General features: G+C 39.4%; 1 protein-coding gene across 1 annotated transcript in view; it reads right to left on the bottom strand.

Annotated features, from left to right (window-relative positions):
• ABCG1 (ATP binding cassette subfamily G member 1) overlaps positions 1 to 21140 on the bottom strand; it is a 61440-nt gene that overhangs the window by 12964 nt on the left and 27336 nt on the right. The window contains exons 3-11 of the mRNA XM_074858404.1: positions 11966 to 12083; positions 11086 to 11218; positions 9613 to 9663; positions 5753 to 5898; positions 4940 to 5063; positions 3769 to 3883; positions 2935 to 3083; positions 2650 to 2751; positions 39 to 207 (exon numbers count right to left, since the gene is read on the bottom strand). Coding sequence (XP_074714505.1) covers positions 39 to 207; positions 2650 to 2751; positions 2935 to 3083; positions 3769 to 3883; positions 4940 to 5063; positions 5753 to 5898; positions 9613 to 9663; positions 11086 to 11218; positions 11966 to 12083 — 1107 coding nt within the window. The remainder of the gene's footprint in view (positions 1 to 38; positions 208 to 2649; positions 2752 to 2934; positions 3084 to 3768; positions 3884 to 4939; positions 5064 to 5752; positions 5899 to 9612; positions 9664 to 11085; positions 11219 to 11965; positions 12084 to 21140) is intronic.

The following is a 21140-nucleotide window of genomic DNA, read 5'->3' as shown; positions in this document are numbered from 1 at the left end:
TCCTTGTGTATTGATGTAACAGTATGACTGGTACTCACATGTAAGGACAGTTGGCATGAGTGCAGCAAACATAAGAAACAACATGGAAAAAAAGAGGAAGCCAGAGTTGCTGAGGACTTTCTTAGCTTCATTGCCAATGCCCAAGTAAAGCAAGCCGATGAGCAGTCCAATGCCAATGTGTGACGTGATACGCAAGTGTGTCAGGACCTACAAGCAAGGAAAGAGTAGTATTTCTGATCAGAAAGCCTGGGCTCAAAAACAATGGCAATACGACTGAAATCAGATACACGGATTGCAGAAAAGGAGTACTTCGGTCCAGAAGAACTTATCTAGAAATGTTAATCTCCTACTGGCAAACTGGGCTTCAGCTAAGAAAAATTTACTGTAATGAGTTTCCGAGGGTCAATCAGATACATGGCTATTACAGTACAGAAGAATTCTTCCTGTAAACACAGGCAGAAACTGCAAATGCTGCAACCTGAGATCTTATTGTCTGACAACATCATGGAGCCACTGGACCTCATTCATCAGGAAAACAAGACTTTCTCTCTGACTAAAAGATAAATTCCACAGAGCAGAAGAGAGGCAGAAAAGGTATTCCAGACTTGCATAGACCAAACAAACTTAAATCAGGCATAAACTAGCCTTCTGTGTCTTCTCTGCAATACAGCCTTCCTACAAGAGGTATGGAAGAACAAAAGAAATAATAAAATTTGGAGCAACTGCAAGCCATTTGAGCAGGAAAAATATCTTAAAAAACAACAACGTTCTTCAGTCTATGCATCAGAAAGTAAGTTACAGTTTCCCCTTGGCAGAGATGAGTAGGGGACCATACGATCCACGGTTAGTGCTTGCACACCTGAGACATGCTCTCCAAGGGTACCAGAGACATTCTGATCAGCTAGTTGAGCAACAGGGAGAATGTGAACCTGTATGTACACTTTGGATTGCAAGAGCCCTTCCATATGAACATGTCAATGTTTTTTTGACCAAATATTTGGTACTAGACCAGATGTGCAAATTATTCCATATTGCAGGAAGGCAAAATTCAACAACTTAATTAATCCTTGAATGACAAATACACTATAATGTAGAACAACAGCAAGGGAGAAGAACAAGTTATAGCAAAGAAATATGCTGGCAAAACAATAAACTGGCATATATGGTCTGGAAATAAGAAGATGCTTCCTAACCACTAGAATTGCATGGTTCTGTCATATCTTCCCAATCAGAGCAGTGGGGAAAACAGCCAATTGCTTTTACTATGGCATTCAATACAGTGTTTCCCTTTTTGAAAGGGAGGGAATGCTGTGGTTATCTAAGAGCAGAGGCCTGGACACAATGGACCAATAGGTTTCTTCCCGGCCTGTAGTTCTGTGCAGACATGTCTACACTGAAAACGGTAGCATCCTAAGGAGACACCTGCCTGGGTGCAGGGCAAAAGCAGTGTAGCTGCAGGATCTGGAGCTCAGTGAAGTTCAGCTTTCCCTGTCACAATGGTAACTTACTCATGCTGAGCTCCACATGGCTCAATTGGGTTTGGTTTCCATTCCTCATGTGAATCCACCTTGTGCTCACCAGTATAGATACACTGTCTGGCTTTCCCCTCTTCTAAGGTCAGGTATGTCAAATTAATACATCAATATATAGTAATGTTTATGTTGTTTTTCCCACCCCTCATGTAAAGCACTGAAAACCTTCCCACACGCAGAAAAAGCAGCAGACAAACCCTCCTCGGATTTATCAAATTCTCAGTTTGCCACAGAGAAAAGTACTTGGCTAATCAGTACCAATTCTACTGCACACGGGTGAGTTCCCTGGACAGGTGTGCATGTAAGGTCTAGTTGAGGAAGCTCATCTCCTTAACTCATGTCTGTTAACGAAGGGGAGAATCCTATCTAGAGGACATTTCAAAGCATCGATCAGACAGCGTAAATAGTCCTATCTCTTGAATTCACAAACAACTCAGCTACTTAAGAGGTAAGAAAAACTTTCCTGAGTTAAAGAAAACAGTCCCACTGCATTTTGTTAATGCAAACTAGGCACCCAAAACATACATGAAAACTGCAGGGTTTGGGATTTTGAAGGCGATTGTTTATTTTTAAGAAAAAAGGGAAAAGATACATTTTTTTTTTCCTTGGGAATGAAGGGTTTCGTTATGATACTTACTTCATCTTGATATTAAATGTATGAAAACAGAAATGTTCCCTTTTCAGAGAAGCAAAATTTTTATTTACCAATTTCCTGTTTCAAAAATAAAGACTAAATATTAACCTTACATCACACTGAAATTATGATCTCTGCCACCCTGAATTTGCTGGAAAAACTAATTTTGTGACACACCGGTACAACTTCTCACTCACGTTCCAGTAGGATAAATAACTGTATAAGGGACCTGCCAGCAGAGAGGGGATTTAAGCTTTAGGTTTTTAGGCCAGATGCTTCCGAGTTGCTCTGAAGAAAACTGTTGTTCACAATGAAGACGGTACAGTTAATAGCAAGACTGAAAGATCAGTCTCTTTTCTTTGAAATTCTGTGATGATCTTCATGCATGCGCTGTTGGACAGGACCTTTAAGGCGTATTACACTACCTCACAACTAACTGAATAGTCCTTTTGGCTACTAAAGTTATTATAAAGGCAGTCTTACCGAATCCCTCATGATGGTGAGAAAAGTTCTTTTGAAGAGGATACAGAACTGGGTTAGGCAGCTGGCAGAGAAGCTGTGGCAGCCTTCTGTGGAGGAGGAATCCTGCGGAAACACATAAAAGAATAAACTTCTTTCTTTGCAGTATCTTGCTTAGTTTTCATTCACAAAACCCCACTCTCATCAGCTGAATGTGTCCAGAAACCTTCTCCATTGACCAAGGATTTAAATTCTCTTCCTCCCCCTCCAGCCTCAAGCCATGTCCATTAGTTGTGATATACAAAATACCTCTTCAGAAGGCCGGTGCCAGAGGAAGGGATTCATCTCATTCTCACCACCAACATCTCTCTTGTAGTCTGTGTCACATATCCTCTCCCGTACTGCCCTCACCAGCCGGCTGTTCTGGTCTCCATATTCACCAGATGCTACTTCCATAACTACAAGAAAAAGAAAGTAAGTTACTGGTTTACACTACGGACTAGTTACAAGCCTTATTATTAGATCCCCTTGATTCTGTAGCACTGACAGAAACAGTTTTGTCTAGAACAGGCTCTAAAATGTCACATGCAAATTCGTATGTACACACACAATTTAAATGTATCTTTCTATAAATCTTCGGAAAGTTCTCTTCATCCTGGAAGTTAAATGAACCATTTTAGAGGAAAGGCAGTGTATATGGGAAATTCTCGGTAATAAAAAATGACAGAAGTCTCTTTTTGTGGTCCCTACTGCTTCTCTGGAATTAAGAAACAACAGTGGAAAAACCCTCAATGCTATTAACTGTACGATACCACAGTGGCATTGTTCAAGATAAAAAAAAACAGAATACTGGAGCCACTTTGAAAAGCTGCTAAGATTAATTACTATGAAACACTAAAGAGAATAGGCTTTATCTTTTATTTCCTGGATCTGGACTTCCATCAGAGAGAAATAGTCACTAAATTTTACCACTAGATGGCATTCAAATTACTTAGAAAAAAATCTGAATAATTTTATTTTGAATTTTGGTACATGTATGTACACACACACATATGTATACATGTATACACCATGGTCCCCATTACCCCGAAGGTGCTAATCAAATACAAAACAAACTAAATAAACTATTCAAATTGTCCTTACCAAAATCTGCTGGATTGTGGTAGGTTGGGCAATTCAAACCCAAATCTCTCAAGTAAGGGACTAGGTTTAATACCTTCCCACGGTAAATGCATTGACCTTGACTTAAAACATAGAGCTGAAAAACAAGGCAAAGAAAAGAAAAAGAAAAAAAGTAAAATGTGTGAAATAGTATCAAAGTATTTGAGACAGCTATCTATATGACAGCAATCCATGAACCTAATGACCTCTTCTTGTCCCTGTGGGAAGAACACCTTGGGAAGATTTGTCACCACTTGGAACTACTTTTGCATGGAATTACAACTAATGGAAAATGAAATGCTTAAGGTTTGAATTCTGCAAACTTTCCCTCCAGGACTTAAAGCACTTTAACACAGAAACAGACTAATTCCAGCCTTAGACACGTGCTGAAAATAGGCATGAAACTGTAGAGCCGAGCCATCTAATTTCCACACATTATGGATATTTATGTCTGGGAGACGAGGCTGGTGAATGCAGGAATGGAAGGAGAGGTGGAACAGCACAGCAATGGGAAACAGCTTGATTATTCTTACTTTTAGCTGCACTATTGACTTCAAATAAACCTCCTTGTCAGACTGGCAATCTGCAAGAGCTTGTTCACCTATGGTGTAGTAGGTTTTCTCTTACCTCTCTCTTTCCTAACAAGATTAAAATCAATTTAAATCTAACCCAAACACGCATGGTCCACATCCTGTTGTCAGGTTGGAGAAAAGATCTTCAACTGACTTCATTTCAATTATTACTATTTCACATGAATAAACTCTTCTGAATTTACACCCGTGTATTTAGGATGAGAATGTGTACTAGCAACACTGCAGACATTGGCATTAAAGTTCTCTTGCTTTTAAATACTTTAACTTACTTTACTGACAGCCCTGTGCCCAGGAGCAGTGGTGGGTGAAGGCATGACATATCACAAGTGTGATAATCATGATTTCACAAACATATCAGTCAGATTCTTCAAAAAACGTTACATGTAAATAATGGAAATGAGCAGAGAAGAAGAAAAAAACATAATCAAAAAGCATATTTATTTAATTTATTAGATTTGGAACTACAGACTAGAATTATTCATGCTTTTACTTAAAAGTGTAGCCTTGAAAGTATAACCTACCTAAACCACACATAAAGAGAAAGAGTTTGAGAAAAATACCTGATCAAACAACTCGAATAGTTTAGCACTGGGCTGGTGAATTGTGCAGATGATGGACCTGCCACCCTGGGCTAAAGCCTTCATCAGAGAGACAACCTGAAAACATGATGCACTATCCAAGCCACTGAATAAAAAGAAAGAAGTTTGTTATCCACAGGTCCATAGGCACCACTCAAAACTAGCACACGTATTTGCTACTTCGGTCTCTCACTATTATCCTTTTATAGATTTTCTCTGTAGCAGTTTAATTTTATCATATGCCAACCTTATGCTTGTATTTCTCCATCAGTCTTTTAATTAAGTTGGAAGCATGCCTGACAATGAAAAATAGAGTATTCTCAAAGCTGCCTTAAGGGACTTTTACATTTTAGGACTGCAGATTTAAATGCTCCCAACTTTAATGAATAGATACATATTCATAGTTCTCCCAGCCTCCTTCTAGACTGATCACAGAATTTTATTCTAAATATGCTACATTCATTATTAAAAGTCACACTTTAAAATGCTATCTTTGCTTGAAAAAGAAAACTCATACCACAATCTGAAAATATTTTCCTCTCTCTCCTCCTTCCTGTTTCAGTTTGTGTCTCCCTTAAAAATTATTTACAGTCCTATAATCTAGTGGTTACAGCAGTGACCCAAGGCACAAAGTACCCGAAGCAAATTATTTCTTGTGGCCTTATTCAGTACTCACAGGCAACAAAAAATGAGCCTTTTCCAAGTACTTAGAGGTGAATAACCTTTCTGCAGCACTGTTCTACTACATAAAGCACTATTTGTCTTGTCTATCTTTAATTTTTGGCCTTGAAGTACCTGGTTGGTTCATCAAAAAACATGACAGGAGGATTGTTCACCAGCTCCAAAGCAATGGCAAGACGCTTTCTCTGGCCTCCAGAAAGACTCCCAGTCCTCGTATTGGCACATGTCAGCAAACCGAGGGCTGTCAATATTTCCTTTACCTAGAGAAAACACAACAATGTGTAATCTAAAATTGTTGACACAAAAGAAAAGCCTCTTTACTGATTTTCATGGAGAATGTAAACTAGCTCATGACTTTGTTTCACCATCCATACACTGAAGCTTTTTCCATCTAATGTAGCATTGATTAGATTCAGCGGGGCTTAACAGTCTAACATTTACTATTCTGACCCAAATTCTACTTGTCTGTCCTACATTACCTGTCCCAGTAAGGACGCCTTGCCTGTGAAAATGGAGTGGAAATCAGTTCTTCCATAGCAGCTCTTCGATACGGCACCGATATCAAAAGAGCTTTGCAGCATATGAGGAGTTATTACATGGTGAAACCAAGAAGCTTCTTTCAATAGAACTTCTAGGCTGTATTTACAAGGGACTATATAACAAAAATCAGTGGTTTCTATAGAGCAATGACCTGCTCTTATCTCATCTGTTCTTCACAGTCTATTCTTTAAAGTGCAGCCACTGATTTTAAGTGTTTTCATTTTCTCAGAGCCAATTCAGTTGTCACACATACTCTCAGATGTTTGGGATTTCCTCAAGGTACAGCCTCAGGAAAGGCACAGCTTGTCCCAATGTCTTTGAAGCAAAAGGAGAACAATCCCAGCCTCTACGAATCTTTCTGTTTCAGGGATTGTAGATCTGGCCTGTTAGTCCTATATGAGGTAAATAGCTCTTCAGCATCAGTAAAAACATGGACATAAAAAAGTGAATCTAAGCTACATTGTTCATGCAATTAAAAAATCTACCACTTAAAAGGTACAAAGAAAGCCCAGACACGTAATACTTCACTGAAGCACACGAAAAGGAGCCTGTCATTTTTTAAAGTAATAGTTGCTTGGATGGAGGGAGTTTTCCAGAAAGGGCGGCTAACATGGTAAAAATTGGTTAGACCAACCAGGGCTTGACCCTTCACTTGTCCTGATTTTGATTTCCCAGAGCTACTTCTGTCAGTGAGGGGGGATGGGGGGAAGAAAAAAACCCGCTAACCCTCGTTCTCAGAGAGAAGAGCCCAACTACCTCCTTCCCTTTAGCTCTAGGAAGGATGCTACAGGACATGGGCAGCACAAGCTAGGTCAACTAGAAACATAAAACTATGGTTCACTGGAGGATTTTTCACTTGTCCTGTTAAACAAGCATCTTTAATCTTGCTAACACAAGTGCACAAATTGATAAAATTTATCTATGATCAACATCCACCTTACAATTTACAACGATAAAATGAATGATCTAGTCAAGCCACAGGTCAGTAACACTAACCAGAAAATTACTGCCCTTCTAATACATGTTGAATAAACGCAATACAGCACAGGTTTTTCCTCAAAGAGCTGTTTGTAATTACAGTGACAGTGTGAACGAGTGAATTAACTTGCTTGGCCTAATTTACTAAAGTGTAAATGAATTAAGGCTTTCAAAGTACAAATAAAATTAATAGCTGTTTCTAAACAAATATATTTTCCAATAAAAAAATCTGTGTTTATCTTATTAAAAAAAAAGTGTTTGAGAGAATCAAAGCAATCTTAAGCTATCAAACATATGTTGATTCCCATAAGTTTCCCTCTCTGGAGCTCCTTCTGATTTTCAAGGATTCTCCGAGATTGAACAAATGCCAAATGTTCCAATTTGGAAATAAATAACACAGAAAAGACAGCCACAAAAATGGCTGCTCTACCTTTGAAGTTGCCACAGTTTTCACATTTCAGGCAAAGGGTATACTTCTCACCAGGTGGGTCAGAAGCAGTTTCACCTTCTCCTTTAAAAATCTCTGCTTAAGAATCACATGCCAGCTACTGTCAGAGGTGTCTTTTACTAGAGTAAGTTCAACAAGTCAAGTTCAGGACTCCATCAGATAAAAAAAATTAATTAAACTGACAACTGGGGAAGAGCAGTAAGCCTCTCGTGTTCCTGAGACAGCAGACACTTTTCTCATGTCCATGCTCCACTCCCATTCCTGTGTCCTTTCATCTTCTCCTCCCTCCTGCACAACTTGGTTTCAGTTGAGTCCTGCAAGGTGACGACTTCTAGTCACCTGCATGATCTCCTAATTTGCCCACAGAGGGTCTCCTCAGTGCATGGCTCTGGGAGCACAAAATGCACCCTTCTTTCAATTTATGAAAAACTATGGAAAGCCCAAAACTTGAATTTTACAGGAGTAAGTATAGCAAAAACATTGGGAGCTTCCTATACCAATAGTAACTCCCTTTTCATTGGTGGGACAACTGAGTTGCTAGAAGACCTGTCCAGTGTAACATACATGTCCCTAACAAAGGTAGAAGAAGCAGCCAGCTTTCTTGGAAGGTGAATCTCAATGTTAGCCATGGGGCCACGTTATCACATGAGCCCCATTAGCCCTCAGCAAAATACTCACATAACAGAGGCTTCCTCCTCGAGGAGGCAGTGTATGAGAGATCATACTGTCTCCTTGGTGCTGTCTTATGCTGGACTGAAACATAGCTTGAGGCCAGCCAAAACACCTCCAAATACTTTCTGAGCTACCAATTCACTTTTCACGACTCTCTCAACAACCTGAACCATCTCTACTTTCACCAGTGCCGTGATTTTTTGTTTATGTTTAGCTCCAGACATGATCAGTTTTGAAACATGCTGTGAAGCACTGACCTATTCCTCTCCTAGGCTTTCGTATGCTCAAGTAACTCCACCTGCGCACAGACAGACTCCTGAGCTCTGAGTGTCCTTAGGAACATAAAGGCCCAGACATTTTAAGTGCAGAATAAACGGTAGAAAGGGCACATTTCCAGCCCTCTAGAGTATAACTGAGGTAACCAAATTCAGTCGAGAAAGCTGCCTAATGCACAAACTAACATGTCAGAAGCCATTTTGTCTGGTCACACACCTCCAAGGTATTTTCTTTAAAAGGACAGCCCTGTGTCAGAACAAATGATGGGGAAGAACCGTGGCAATCAGATGGGTGAGAAAAGCTCACTTCCTAGTGCAGGTCCAGCTGGGTTATAGGTCTCCATGGGCAAAACCACACCAGTACTTCTCTCCCACTCAGGAAAGTCACAGGTCAGCCGCAGGCAGAAGAAGCAGGACAGTGCAGAAAATGTGCAAGAGTAAATTGTGCAACTCATGCCCAGTGTTTTAGAAAAGATAGGTCCATGTTTTAGCCTGGTTTTCTACTTGTCCAAATCTTGGGTCACCCAATCCAGCTTCAAAATACATTAGTCTGTATCCTAACTGCAACTGCATTAACTTGTCCAGTGCAACAATATGTCCCACCAGCATAGCCATAAAGATCTATGCTTTCAAACACGAGCACAGAAATTTCTGCAGCAGTTACAAAAACTGCTGAGTTTTTCATTAGTCCTTGGAAAAATTAAGGCCTACACTCACCACTGCCAGACATGACTAATTTATCTCGCTACACACAAGGTGCCTGAGCCCTCAGACATGCATGTAAGAGAATCTAAGGTGCTAAGGTACATTAAAAGGAATCCTACAAAATCTGTGAATTTATTTCAGTACATCTTTTACAATTACCTGCTCAGTCTCATACTGAAAGCAACTTTCCCAGAGACTGCAGTAAACATTTGCTCATAATGAAACCTGTCAACTTTGAGGTTATGATTTATTCTATGCAATTCAATGTTAGATAAAAATGTCTGCTTTACAGAGCGCACTTCATGGATCTCTTTAGCATCCCCAAAAATTCTCAGTTTGACAGACAGTATACATACCATTTCTCTCCTGCCTTCATCTTTCTCTTGAAGTTTCAGATGAGCAGATACCTGGAATACAATACAATGGAATTTGATTTCGAACTGGTTGGAAGCACAACAACTAGTTATAGTCGATGTCTCAGGCACAACATCCCAATGTACCATTTAAACAACTTCATTCAACCCAGTTAGGAAAGTTTAAGTTGAACTATAATGTTCAAATCACAAGCATCATATATGTCTGTGCAGTAGGTAACAGTATAATCTGACTTAAGCAATCACTTAAGCATCTGACAAAAAGTATATCAGAAAGAAAGGCCATTCTGCAAGTCAAAGAGCTTGAGAGGAAGATAGGAGAGTTGTGTTTTTTGCATTGCCACTAATTTCCCAGGCAATGCTTGGTTTAGAATTAGTTTATTTGTGCTTCATCCATATCGCAAGGATAACCAAACTCTGCCATTCTCCAGGATGTGAAAAAGTAAGTACAGAAATAAACAATCTTGTGAAAGATGTCATCTGTTGTCCTAAGAGGCAGCTCCACAAAACATTATGATTAACCCTTATTAGAAGCAATTAAACTGTTAAGTAATTATTTTTGTCAGAGTCTTGATTGATTAATTTAGACAGCAAGTATCATCTGTGCCCCATTCTACAAAAGTGGTCCTATGGATTCTGACTACAATGTTCAAGCAAACAAAAGAAAAGAAAAACTTCCTCACAGAGAAGAGCCTTTGCAGAAAATCAGCCATATAAGAACTACAGTGTTTTTTTCTGGCCTTAAAATTTGTGAATTGATGCTAGTATACAGTATGAGCAACCTTAGCCTTATTTTGATGACATCCTCTGAGAGAAACTGGCTCCTTCCTCAAACTGAGCAACAGGCACTTCTAGACTGATTGTTCAAACTGGCAATTAGCAAACTTCTTGATGCTATGAAAAACAGTGAAAAGAATTTATATTGCCTCTAGAGCTTGGGATTATTCTGTTCCTGTTTTTTTCCTGTGAAGAACTGGAAGAGATTTTTATACAATGCCTTCATTAAAGAAAACGCACAAAAGAGTAGAAGTAGCAAAGAGACCATGCTCAAGTCAAAATGACACTTTGCAGTCAGAACACTGAAGATGGGGAGAGAGGCAAGGTTACTCATCCACCACCCAAGAAAAAAGATGGTCCCTTCAAAGGCTTGTTCTGTACAGAATTTCAGATTCCATTCTCCAGGAGGTCTAAGCAGTAGAACCTTAGATCTTCTTCCAAATCATAATGCTGGTCACATATTGAAAATTATAAAGGTAAAGAAGCTCAGACAATGCCTAGAAGAATGAGCCTGAAATGGAATTCAAGGCATCATCAAAGTCCAAGCACTTTCATTGAGTGGGATCAAATGGAGATAACGGCTTGTGGCATTACCGGGAGTAAGAACATGTGCACAATACACGGAAATTTTTCCATTTTCTCCTGTCGAAATAAATTAGAGCAAGAAACAAAGCTCACCATCATAGCTTCCTGGACAGTCAGATGAGGAAGGAGCATGTCATCTTGCATGATGTAGCAGGAGACTTTGCGAAAAGAGCGCAGGTCACGAGGCTGTCCATTGATGAGAATTTCTCCTTTCATTCCCGTCTCTCTGAAACAAACCAAGAAAATAACCAGGGGTGAATCTTGCCTTCATCTGTGCTGCCACAGGCCTTAGTATGTGGAAGTCTTAGGTAATTATTGCCCACTATGGAATAAAACTGATACAGTAGATAGAAATTAATTTATTTCATGATTACGCTCTTTTTCGTAAGAGGCTTCACACAATTTGCTGAAAATTTTACTCAAAGTTAGTATAAAACATGTGCTGACGTATATGTATGTCTGAAAAAACATCAAGCCATTCAAGTGACTTTTGTTTTTAGGTTTCTCTATGCTGTTGCTTATGCCCTAGTGACAACAACACAGACACACTTTGTATTTGGCCATACAACAGGGGATTCACAAAGATGAACCACAGTCACTTCACACGTTGCAGTTTGGTCAAGAAGACATCAACATTATGAAAGTGGCGACTAAAAACAGTCATTTTTTTCAAGTGTTTATAAAATGTGATTTATACATAAGACACTGAGTCAGATTTGTAACACAGCTAGAAAGGAGAAATTTTTTTGTGTTTTGGACTTTAAATTGCTTCCTATTTTTGGATCAGACTTGTTAACAGATAAATCCTAAGTGACCAGAACAGGAAAAATAGAAAAAATATAAGAATCTAATTCAAAATCTGTGCAATACCTGTTTTCTACAAACACTGGGGTAAGATTTCTTCTGCTGTTGTCTCCAAGGAGCCATCAGTCTAGGTGACCTTATCTTACTTGGGATTTTCATTGTTACTGACCTGTATCCTGCCAGAATGTTCATAAGCGTTGACTTCCCAGCTCCTGAGGGACCCATAATTGCAACAAGTTCTCCACTGCTAAACTTTCCTGAAATTCCTTTCAAAAGGGTCTTATAACCTGAAAGAAGAAAGAAAAGCTCACTGAACCCTTCACAAACAAGTCTGGGGGGCAATGAAAGTTCATTTCCACAACAATGATGACAAACAAGCATGAGCAGGTACCTACTGAAAGGTGGATGCTAAGATCAGCACACTGCAATAACTATTAAAAGCCAAATTCTGAGTGGGAGTGGCAGCCTCCTACCACTACACAAGTATTATGGTGAGATTACAGAACCACACACTGTTTATTCGCTCCAGGAAAATTTTCAAACACGGCTAAGAAGCCTTGCTGCCATTTTCTAAGTGTCTTCTCAGCATATCTTACTAGGATGCTGGCGTCTGTGTTAAAATATCTAATACCCCACAGCTAACGTAAATCCACAGACTTGAAGCAGACTGCCCTCCAATTGCTGCAGCTTCAATGCCAAAATTCTGCTCTCTCACCAGAACAACTTCTTGGAGAGTAACAGCCATGATCTCAAAGGCAAAGCCCTACGTTTTTGTTCAGGTATGATAAGAAACACAGCAAAAGGAGACATACAGAAAAGACAAACCTGCTTAATTCTCTTACCATAAGGACTCTCTTATCATAGAAATCTAAAGGCTTGTCTAGACAGGGTGACTGACTACAATAGCTCTGTAAAAATAATTCCTAGGTAGATACTTATTCCAGATTAAGAACATGCAGGTTTTTTCTCATTTAGATTTATCCATTCAGAAGATCATGCCAGCATAATTATGCCCTCAGGCAAAGCTGTTCTAGAATAACCACAACACCAACTTCAAATATCTCATCTTGTTCCTAGGTAAATTAACTCTTGTCAGTACACCTTAATTTAAACCTCAAACTCCATGTTACTCTAGGTGTAAGCAAACTGGACTCCAATGAGAATTCCAGATTTGGACTTAGTTGCATCCATCTTGTCCTGCATGATTCCCATTTTAAGGCATGAGGACTGGGTGGGGAGGGTGGAGAGAGCCCTCCCCAGCATTTAAACTTTTCAGGATCTCTTTCCCTTTTATTTTTTGCTTGCTTACTTTATTTTAATTACCAGTGCTTTTAGTTAAAACTTTTAATAATAAAGAAGTGTTAAGTAAGGTGTCAAAAAACAATCTCTGTAATGTCTCTGTAATTAAATTAAAACCAAAACAGAAGTGTGGAAGATCCATATACATGCAGTGTTGGGATTTGGCAATCCATTTTGCCATATTGGTGCATATGCAGGCAGCATTTATATTTCTCACGTAAACTATCCCAGTCCTGTGATTATCATTAGCATAGGTTGTAGCTGGAATGTTGAAATGCTGTAAAAAAATCATGTTGTCTGCAAGCTCCTAGAAAATGAATAGTGGATTATCTTCTGATTTCTCTTTCTAACTCCATAACTTCTTGTTTTTCTTTCATCCGCACTTAGCATTCTCTTTAAATTTTCTCTTCTCTCTAGTCTCAGTTCACACTCTTTCAGTGTCACAGAGAGCAAACTTTCGCACCAAATACATTAATGTCATGCTGCCATGGGGCCTCCCAATCCACAACAAATACTCTTCTCTGAGCATTCCCCAGCCCAGGAGGAAAGCAGCAGCCACAAAAATTCCCTCCAGAAATATTTGATCCTACTGTTTTCATGGCAAATGTTCTAGAAAATGTAACTGACCACATATATAAAAATAATAGTTTTCACAAGTGCCTTTTTTTGAACAGATCAGTAATTTTTCATTCTAAAATCTTGTCCTGGACCTGAATGAAACCACTTGTTTGGAAGCTATGAGATATCATGGGTATGAAAACAGCAGTGTATTCACACTGCCTATTTATGGCACAAGTCCTAAGAACAAAAGTAAAGAATCTATCAAAAGGAACAGTTATTTCGAAGACAGAAATGTGACACCCCGACAAGGTCAACAAGCTTGTCCCTCACGCCAATGTTACCATCCAAATGAGCATTTGAAGGAAAACTGCAAGGAAAAGATCAGGCCTTTCAAACACAACAACATTTACTAAATGGCATCTATAGACACAAAGTCCTTCATACTATCCCTTAAGTGTAGTGAGAACCAGTTACCTCCCAAGCCTATTAAATTTGCAAGGGACTCAAACGTTAGACTTTACCACCAATTATTTACATTATGCACACACCTGCCACACACAGAACTGGGAACTTTCTCACACTGGTCAAAAGCTGGCCAAGTTGGCCTCTCATTAACTGCACTGAGATAGGGCTTCTTTCAGTGGGTCCCACATGTAGTACATGGGCTAAAGTACTCACTGGTGTCTGTCTCTATTCCCAGTTTGCCCCACAAAGCAGTTCAACATGACAGAAAATCACATGGCAACTCCATTACACAACTTCTATTGTATGGGTTTGTTCTGACCCAGATTTCCAGGGTGAAGGTTTCATAATAGTCAGCTCATCGTAAGTTTCAAGATCAGGACAGTAAATATTGTACAAACTTATAGGGGAGCATAAAGAATGTGTACTGCCATGAATATTGAGGGAGGTACAACCTAAAATACACACTCATCATCTGAAAACATGTATCAACATACATACCATTACCTAAAACTGAAGCCTTTCCTCTCACTACATATGACTGTGAGATTTAACATTACATCCATTAAAGTCACTTTTCCAAACATAATTTCAAAAATTATGATCAGTTTACCTTTAATTGCAGTATCTTCCCCCTCATTACCTGCACTTGTTTCTGCCCCTCTGACGGAGGTTTCCATTTTAAGTATCCTGCACACGATGTTAAATCAGAGCGGGACACATCTCTCTAACTCATTAGCAAAACAGCAGAGGAACACAATTTAAGAAGAAATAGAAAAAACTATGAATTTTAGATCAGGATCCCAATCACTGGCATTTTAAGTTGCTACAAACTCAAAACCATCTCTTCTTTTGACTGGAAGCACGTAAGAAGCCTTTCTATTACAAAGGTTAATTTAGCAAACCCACAAAAAGATTGGACACTGTAGCAGTAGCATGGTACCCAGTATAATCCTTTGTAAGGAATTAACTACAGTCTTCTCTTTCAGAATATTGAGGCTAATCTTTAACTGAATCAGTTGACCTAAAACTTCTATATTGAGCCACATGTCTTTCACGAGAAACAGATTATGCATTTGGAGGGGATTGTATTCCTACAGCTACAGGGACTGTTTCATATTCATCTGCTGTATATTGGGAATTTCTGACCACCTTCAATCCCCATTTACCATTTTCTTTAGGCCACTGGTTCATGATCTGTGCAGCAAGGAGTTTTGGTACCCTGGAGTTTAATGACAAGTTGAACCTCAAAGCAAACTCACCCCAAGATGGATGCATATTACAGGCCATTCAGTTCAAGCACCACAGCCGCTGTCTCCTTTTGGACTGGACTTACAAGATCAAGTTTAGCATCATGACTTTCAGTTATTTCTCTTAAAACTGTTTTGATTTCCAATTAAAAACATCTTGGATCCTTTCAGTTTTCCAATGTCCCCTCCTGGAGTTACTGAGACCTCACCCTTAAAAATATATTTAGGGGCTGATGTCCATGGGAAACCAAATAGCAGTTTTCAAGAGCTACTTAAAACACGAATTTGTCAACAGGACATTAATACACCATCACCAATCAGAACAAGCACTCAGCAATTTTCTCAGTCCAACCTGCTAAAAATAGAATACAAAAAGTAAGAAATAAAAACCGAAAGAGAAAATTTAAGTGATGAAACATTTTTTGGTCTTAATTTCACCTCACATTAAACTGCTTCTCCCAACAAGCAAAATGTGTTTTGTTTTCCTATGTTAGGATTTCCCATGGAAAGCAAACTCCAGGCACTGTGATTTTAAACCAGATTCGCAGCCAGAAACACATGACTGGCCTGAACAGACCCTCATTCAAGAGGCGGATTTCCCTCACTGCCTGGCTGCAGCACAAAGCCTACAGCAGCTCCTTGTTTAACGAGCTGATAGAGGGTGACCTCTTGTCTTTGATGAAGATGCTAGGGGAGCTCTCATTGCTCAAGTCACCAAAATTTCTGCTAATGGATTCAGCAAGGGAGAAATGTGTTGATGGTTTTATCTGCTTCCTCATGGACTTTACAAGGATTTCTGGGGAGATTTAGTTTTACCTTTCTCACAAAAATTATGATTAATCTGAAAAGAAGCAAGCCACCCCCTCCTCAAACTTAGGGTAGGAGCGCATGCTTCAGAATGTGTCTGAATCAGCACCAAAAAAAACATAACTAGAATTCACTCCTACCCTTACAGTGAATTTCCTCAGGTAAATACCATCTCTAGGTTTTTGACTAAAATGCTTCGTTCATTTGCATTTCATTGCTGATAATATACTTGTTACTCAGAGAAATGTTACACAGACTCCTAGAAGTTTTTAGGTGTTGTAGCCTAATTCTGCATCCATCAACAGGCACCAAGAGCCTGCCTTGGGTCCTGGGTGAGCACAGCAGGCTTTCCCTGCTCACTGCAATTACAGCAGGATTTGCCCTTCCCAATATATCTGAACTGTTTCTCTTTCATCACAAGTTCTTCCGAAGGTAGGAAATAGTTGTTGGTACCCTGCAAGTACCACTGGCCTAAAATTGCTCAAAGGCTTCTCAGAAAATTCACTGTAGCAAATAGGTAACATAGGAAATTTCAACTCAAACAGCTGAAGTTTGGCAAAACTATGAACAACTGAAAACCGAGCCAAAATAAGCAGCTTTTGGCACCAAAACGTCAAAACCTGCTCTTCCCACACTCCCTACCTGCAGCCATGTAGAAGTGCACCATTTCTTTATTAAAAAAATATACAGGGACTATATTTCTATGTTTTTCTGTCGTGCTTTTTTAGATGGGATGTGATGTATTCCTGCTCAGAAATGTCCAGCTAGAAATACAGAAGACACCTCTGGCAAGTACTATGTTATTAACCTGCCTAACTTTAATACCTTCAACAAGCACCATACTTTTTAAACAGCAATTTAAATTTCAACACACAAATTTGTTCTCCTACAGTACCATCAGTCAAATTGTTCATTAAATCATGCAGAGAAACCGCAGCAATTTCTTGGCACTGTATACTGACCCTGTTCCATTAAAGAAACTCCATTGCATTTTCCTATTCTAAAATATATAGGCTTAACCCTCATCTCATTTCCTCTTGTTTCAATCAAAAAAACTATGCCAAAGTCCAGGGAATTCTCCAACACAAAACCTGAGTAAGGGAAAGTGGAATCAAGATGTCATATCCACATGTTTCCCTTGAGGCAGGAGTAGGGAGTTCTCCTATTACAGAAAAATGCTGCTGACAAACTCATGACTTTGCTGCTGCCCCTGAGATCCACCATACCCACACCTCGATGGCTAAAGACCATTCCCTGGATCACCTTACTGTACAACAACACAAGTAAGGGAAAACCAGGCTAACCCTGTCACATTACCACATTAAAGGGATAGTTAGTGACATGGATAAGAGAAAGAGCTTGCAGAAGTCCATCCAGATGTGGAAATCATTCTCATGATATGTGGCAGACATTTCATTTGTAGACTCTTTAGATTTGTATCAGAAAACTGAACAGCTGGGGAATGCTGGCAGAAACTACAGAGAAGCAGAAGATGAGAAACACACACACAAAGATAACAGCCCAAGGCCAGATTTACACTAGAAACATTTGTAGATGTAACAGAACATTAACTAGGAAACATATTTATCAGCAAAAAGTCTTTTCCATACACCTATATGTAAATATGCCAACAAAAAATCCTCATCGGATCCTTCTCAATCCATTACCCACTTTCTGCATCTCAGCTCTTGTTCTCGCTCCTGAGAAGCTGTCAGTGTCATAGCAAAACATCTACATGTCTACTGTTAGAAACTATGCTAATCTGCTTCATCTAACAGAGTTTGGGGCAGGGGTAAGCAAGAAGTGGCAGCACAGAGATTTCTGTAAAGTTCCTGGAGAAAGCTACCCCACATTGCCATCCCATGGAGTCTCTTGGTCTCGTGCTTTACTTCCTCTGTCCTATCTGTGATGAGTGAGCACCTTCCTAAACCCCAAAGCATGTATGTACGTAGAGAAGACCAGCAGGCTGGCGCTGCAGAGCACTGAGGGCAGTGCCAGTAAATACCCTGCATTTATTGTGCTACTTTCAGAGTGCACAGTCACGACCACATAGTCTATTTGCACATGAAAAGAGGTGCTGGTTCCTCTTTGCACATAAACAACATAATTGTGCACGTAAATTAGTTCCTGATAATTTACAATTCCATTTTACAATTCAGCAATCACAGCTATCCAGTTTGTGCATGTAAACATGATAGCCATACATATGCCAGGAGATGTGCAGAGTGACTAGTAGCCATTGCAAGGTCATGGCCCAGTTTGCAGGCCTGGGCTATTCAGAGCCTAGAGTTTCAGAAGCAGCTTACAGAGATAGAAGATGATGTTGTTACTGAAGTGGGCAGTGCCCTTCTGCTCTCTCTCCCCAGGACACCTTCCCACCACTTTCCCTGAGCTGGCTTTCAAGTGCACCTACACAACCAGTGAGGACAGCAAGCCCATCCACCTAGAAACCATTCCTGGGAAATTAACAACAAAGAGGGTTTGTTTCCAGCTGTGTGGGCCCCAGGGCTGTCACTGCCAGGACAAGAGGGCACAGTTCCCAAGCAGGGCAGGGAGGTGGGACAGCCCTTTCAACAGCTGAGGACCTTTCAGCAGTTTGTGTCACCCAGGAATCTGTCTCTTGAGATACCTTTTCTTCTCCATTCTGAAACACGAAGAGGACTTACAGTTAAGTGAAATTACCCCTTATGTACAATTCAAACCGTTCAAACCATTTAATTCCAAACTGGATTGCTTGTTTGCTTTATTTTAGTATAAAACAAAAATTAAATCACTTCCCTGTTATAAGATGAAGATACTTGGGGCTTTTCACCTAAATCAAGTTAGTTCATAGCCAGGGCATTTCCATAAATTGGCATATCGTCAGGGAGATGTTTTCCATATATTTCTAATTCCACTATTTACCAGCCAGGGCACCATGTTCCCACTCACTGCCGTGAGTCCAGAACACTTAACTCTCAGTGGTATGGACAGGCTTTGTTAATGTTTAAGGAAGAGTTTGTAAATTCTCAGATGAAATGGATTGTCTGTATCAACTGATAACTATTTAAACAATTTGAATTAAAAAAAACTCTTGATGGGGATTATTTAAATGGACATTTTTTTCCCAGGCTCCCCACTGAGTTCAAACAGGCTTAAGGTAAAGTGAATTACAGGTACCAATACTTGGGAAGAAAAAGAGGCATCTTTTGACTTTCAGAAAACGTGTGGGACAGAAACATCTTTCCTGAGTACAAAACAGAGTAAAAAATATATTGCTTTAATAAAAGGAATTTTCCTAATTGTATATTGGCCTGAACTGTACCTCTCTAAAGCCTGGGGGGCAAAGTCACACTAAAAATAATAAACACGCTTAATGTAACTGTCTGCCAAATAAAACCTATATGTAAACTCACAGGTCATTTGTTCATGGCTTCCAACATCATTTGTGTATCACAAGTGAATAAACCTTTCTATGAGTAATTTTTCCACTTTAGCTTTAGAATCCACATATCCATGTATTTCCATTCTATACTCAGGTCTCTCAGGGATGTAGAACAATAGGATTTTCCATTGTCTAAGCTCTGAGCCCTGCTTTAGGACAATTAAGGGAATTTACAATTGTAATGCATTCTTGTACCTTGCCTCTGAGAAACGACCTTCGTTATGTAAATGCCTATAAAACAGCATGCCAGGCACCAAAACATCAGGATAGAGGGCAGAAAAGCTAAGTGAGTGCTTGAAGTAACCAAATCAAATTCCTTATTCCTTTGCCTCAAACTCCTTTCCAGCTCAGAAATGAGGAACCCATTTCTCTCAACCTAAAAATATAGTAAATGTTTCATGCTTTACAAAAAAAAAAAAAAAAAAAAAAAAGAAAGAAATCCCCTTGGGCAGCAAAGCTCTTTTTCTTGTGGTGGACTCTTTCTTTGTGGTGGACTACACTGCACTTCTTAATATAGCCCACAACCAAGCCTTCTTAAACATACTGCTCTTGATCCACAGCCGATTTCCCACTTAGTGATCATGGGACGGATTATTCATAATTTAGATGGAGAGCTTAGCCCGTGCTCACAGCAAGCCTTGCAGTGTTCAATCTACCTAATTTTATACATCTAAAAGTTTGATGCTTAACCTAAATTCATTGTTTAGGACCCATATATTAACCAATAGAGAGAAACAGGCACACCTAACAGGTAATTAATTTTACCTATTTTGCTTCCCTATTCTGGGAAGGGATAAACGACCCTCTGGAAGTGCATCTTCTTCTTAAGTACAGTGGGAGTTCAGGACAATTAGCTTAGACTAGGCACCAAACCTCTAGATGATGTGACAAATCTCATCCTTTGCCAACAAAATCATGGCTGATTTCAGTATCAGTCACAAATAAAATGAGATATCAAGGCATTTTCTAAATGTCAATTTGATCGTGATCCCTCATTTGCTTGCACGACTGCAGTAATTAAGCACACAAATCACACACTCAAAATCTTCGAATTGGATTGGCACTCCAGAGGTTCAGATGTTTCCTACAAACATATCAAGAAGAGCATCCTGCCCATGTTCAGGATGTACATATTTATCAGATGTCATATTTTTACTTTACTCATAGTATTTAACACTTACTTCACATTCTGATAACTGGGGACAGTTCAAAACTGAATTTTTGCTTCAAGCTAACTACTAGCTCAAGAACACAGCGCTGTATTGGTAGCACTTGGTTCAAACTTAACCAGCACATCTCAAAGTCTGAAAAATCCAAATGTCTTTGGAAGATTAGATGTTAATCAAAAGCTAAATGTTTGAGAACAAACTTTAAAGAAGTTTTTAAATTTTGTTTGTGTGGGTGCCCATGATTTGACTTCTACCAGTGTACTTCCTCTGTGCTAAATCTATCAGCTAACTTCCTTCTGTGGCAAGTTAGTAAAACATACAGTAAATTGGAGCCTAAAGAGAGATCATGACCCCCAAGCCAAGATTTATGGC

Source organism: Strix uralensis, chromosome 2 (genome assembly GCF_047716275.1).
Source record: "Strix uralensis isolate ZFMK-TIS-50842 chromosome 2, bStrUra1, whole genome shotgun sequence".
In the NCBI taxonomy this organism is placed as follows: domain Eukaryota; kingdom Metazoa; phylum Chordata; class Aves; order Strigiformes; family Strigidae; genus Strix; species Strix uralensis.
The sequence above is the reverse complement of the archived record's forward strand: the minus strand, read 5'-3'. Positions and strand labels throughout refer to the sequence as shown.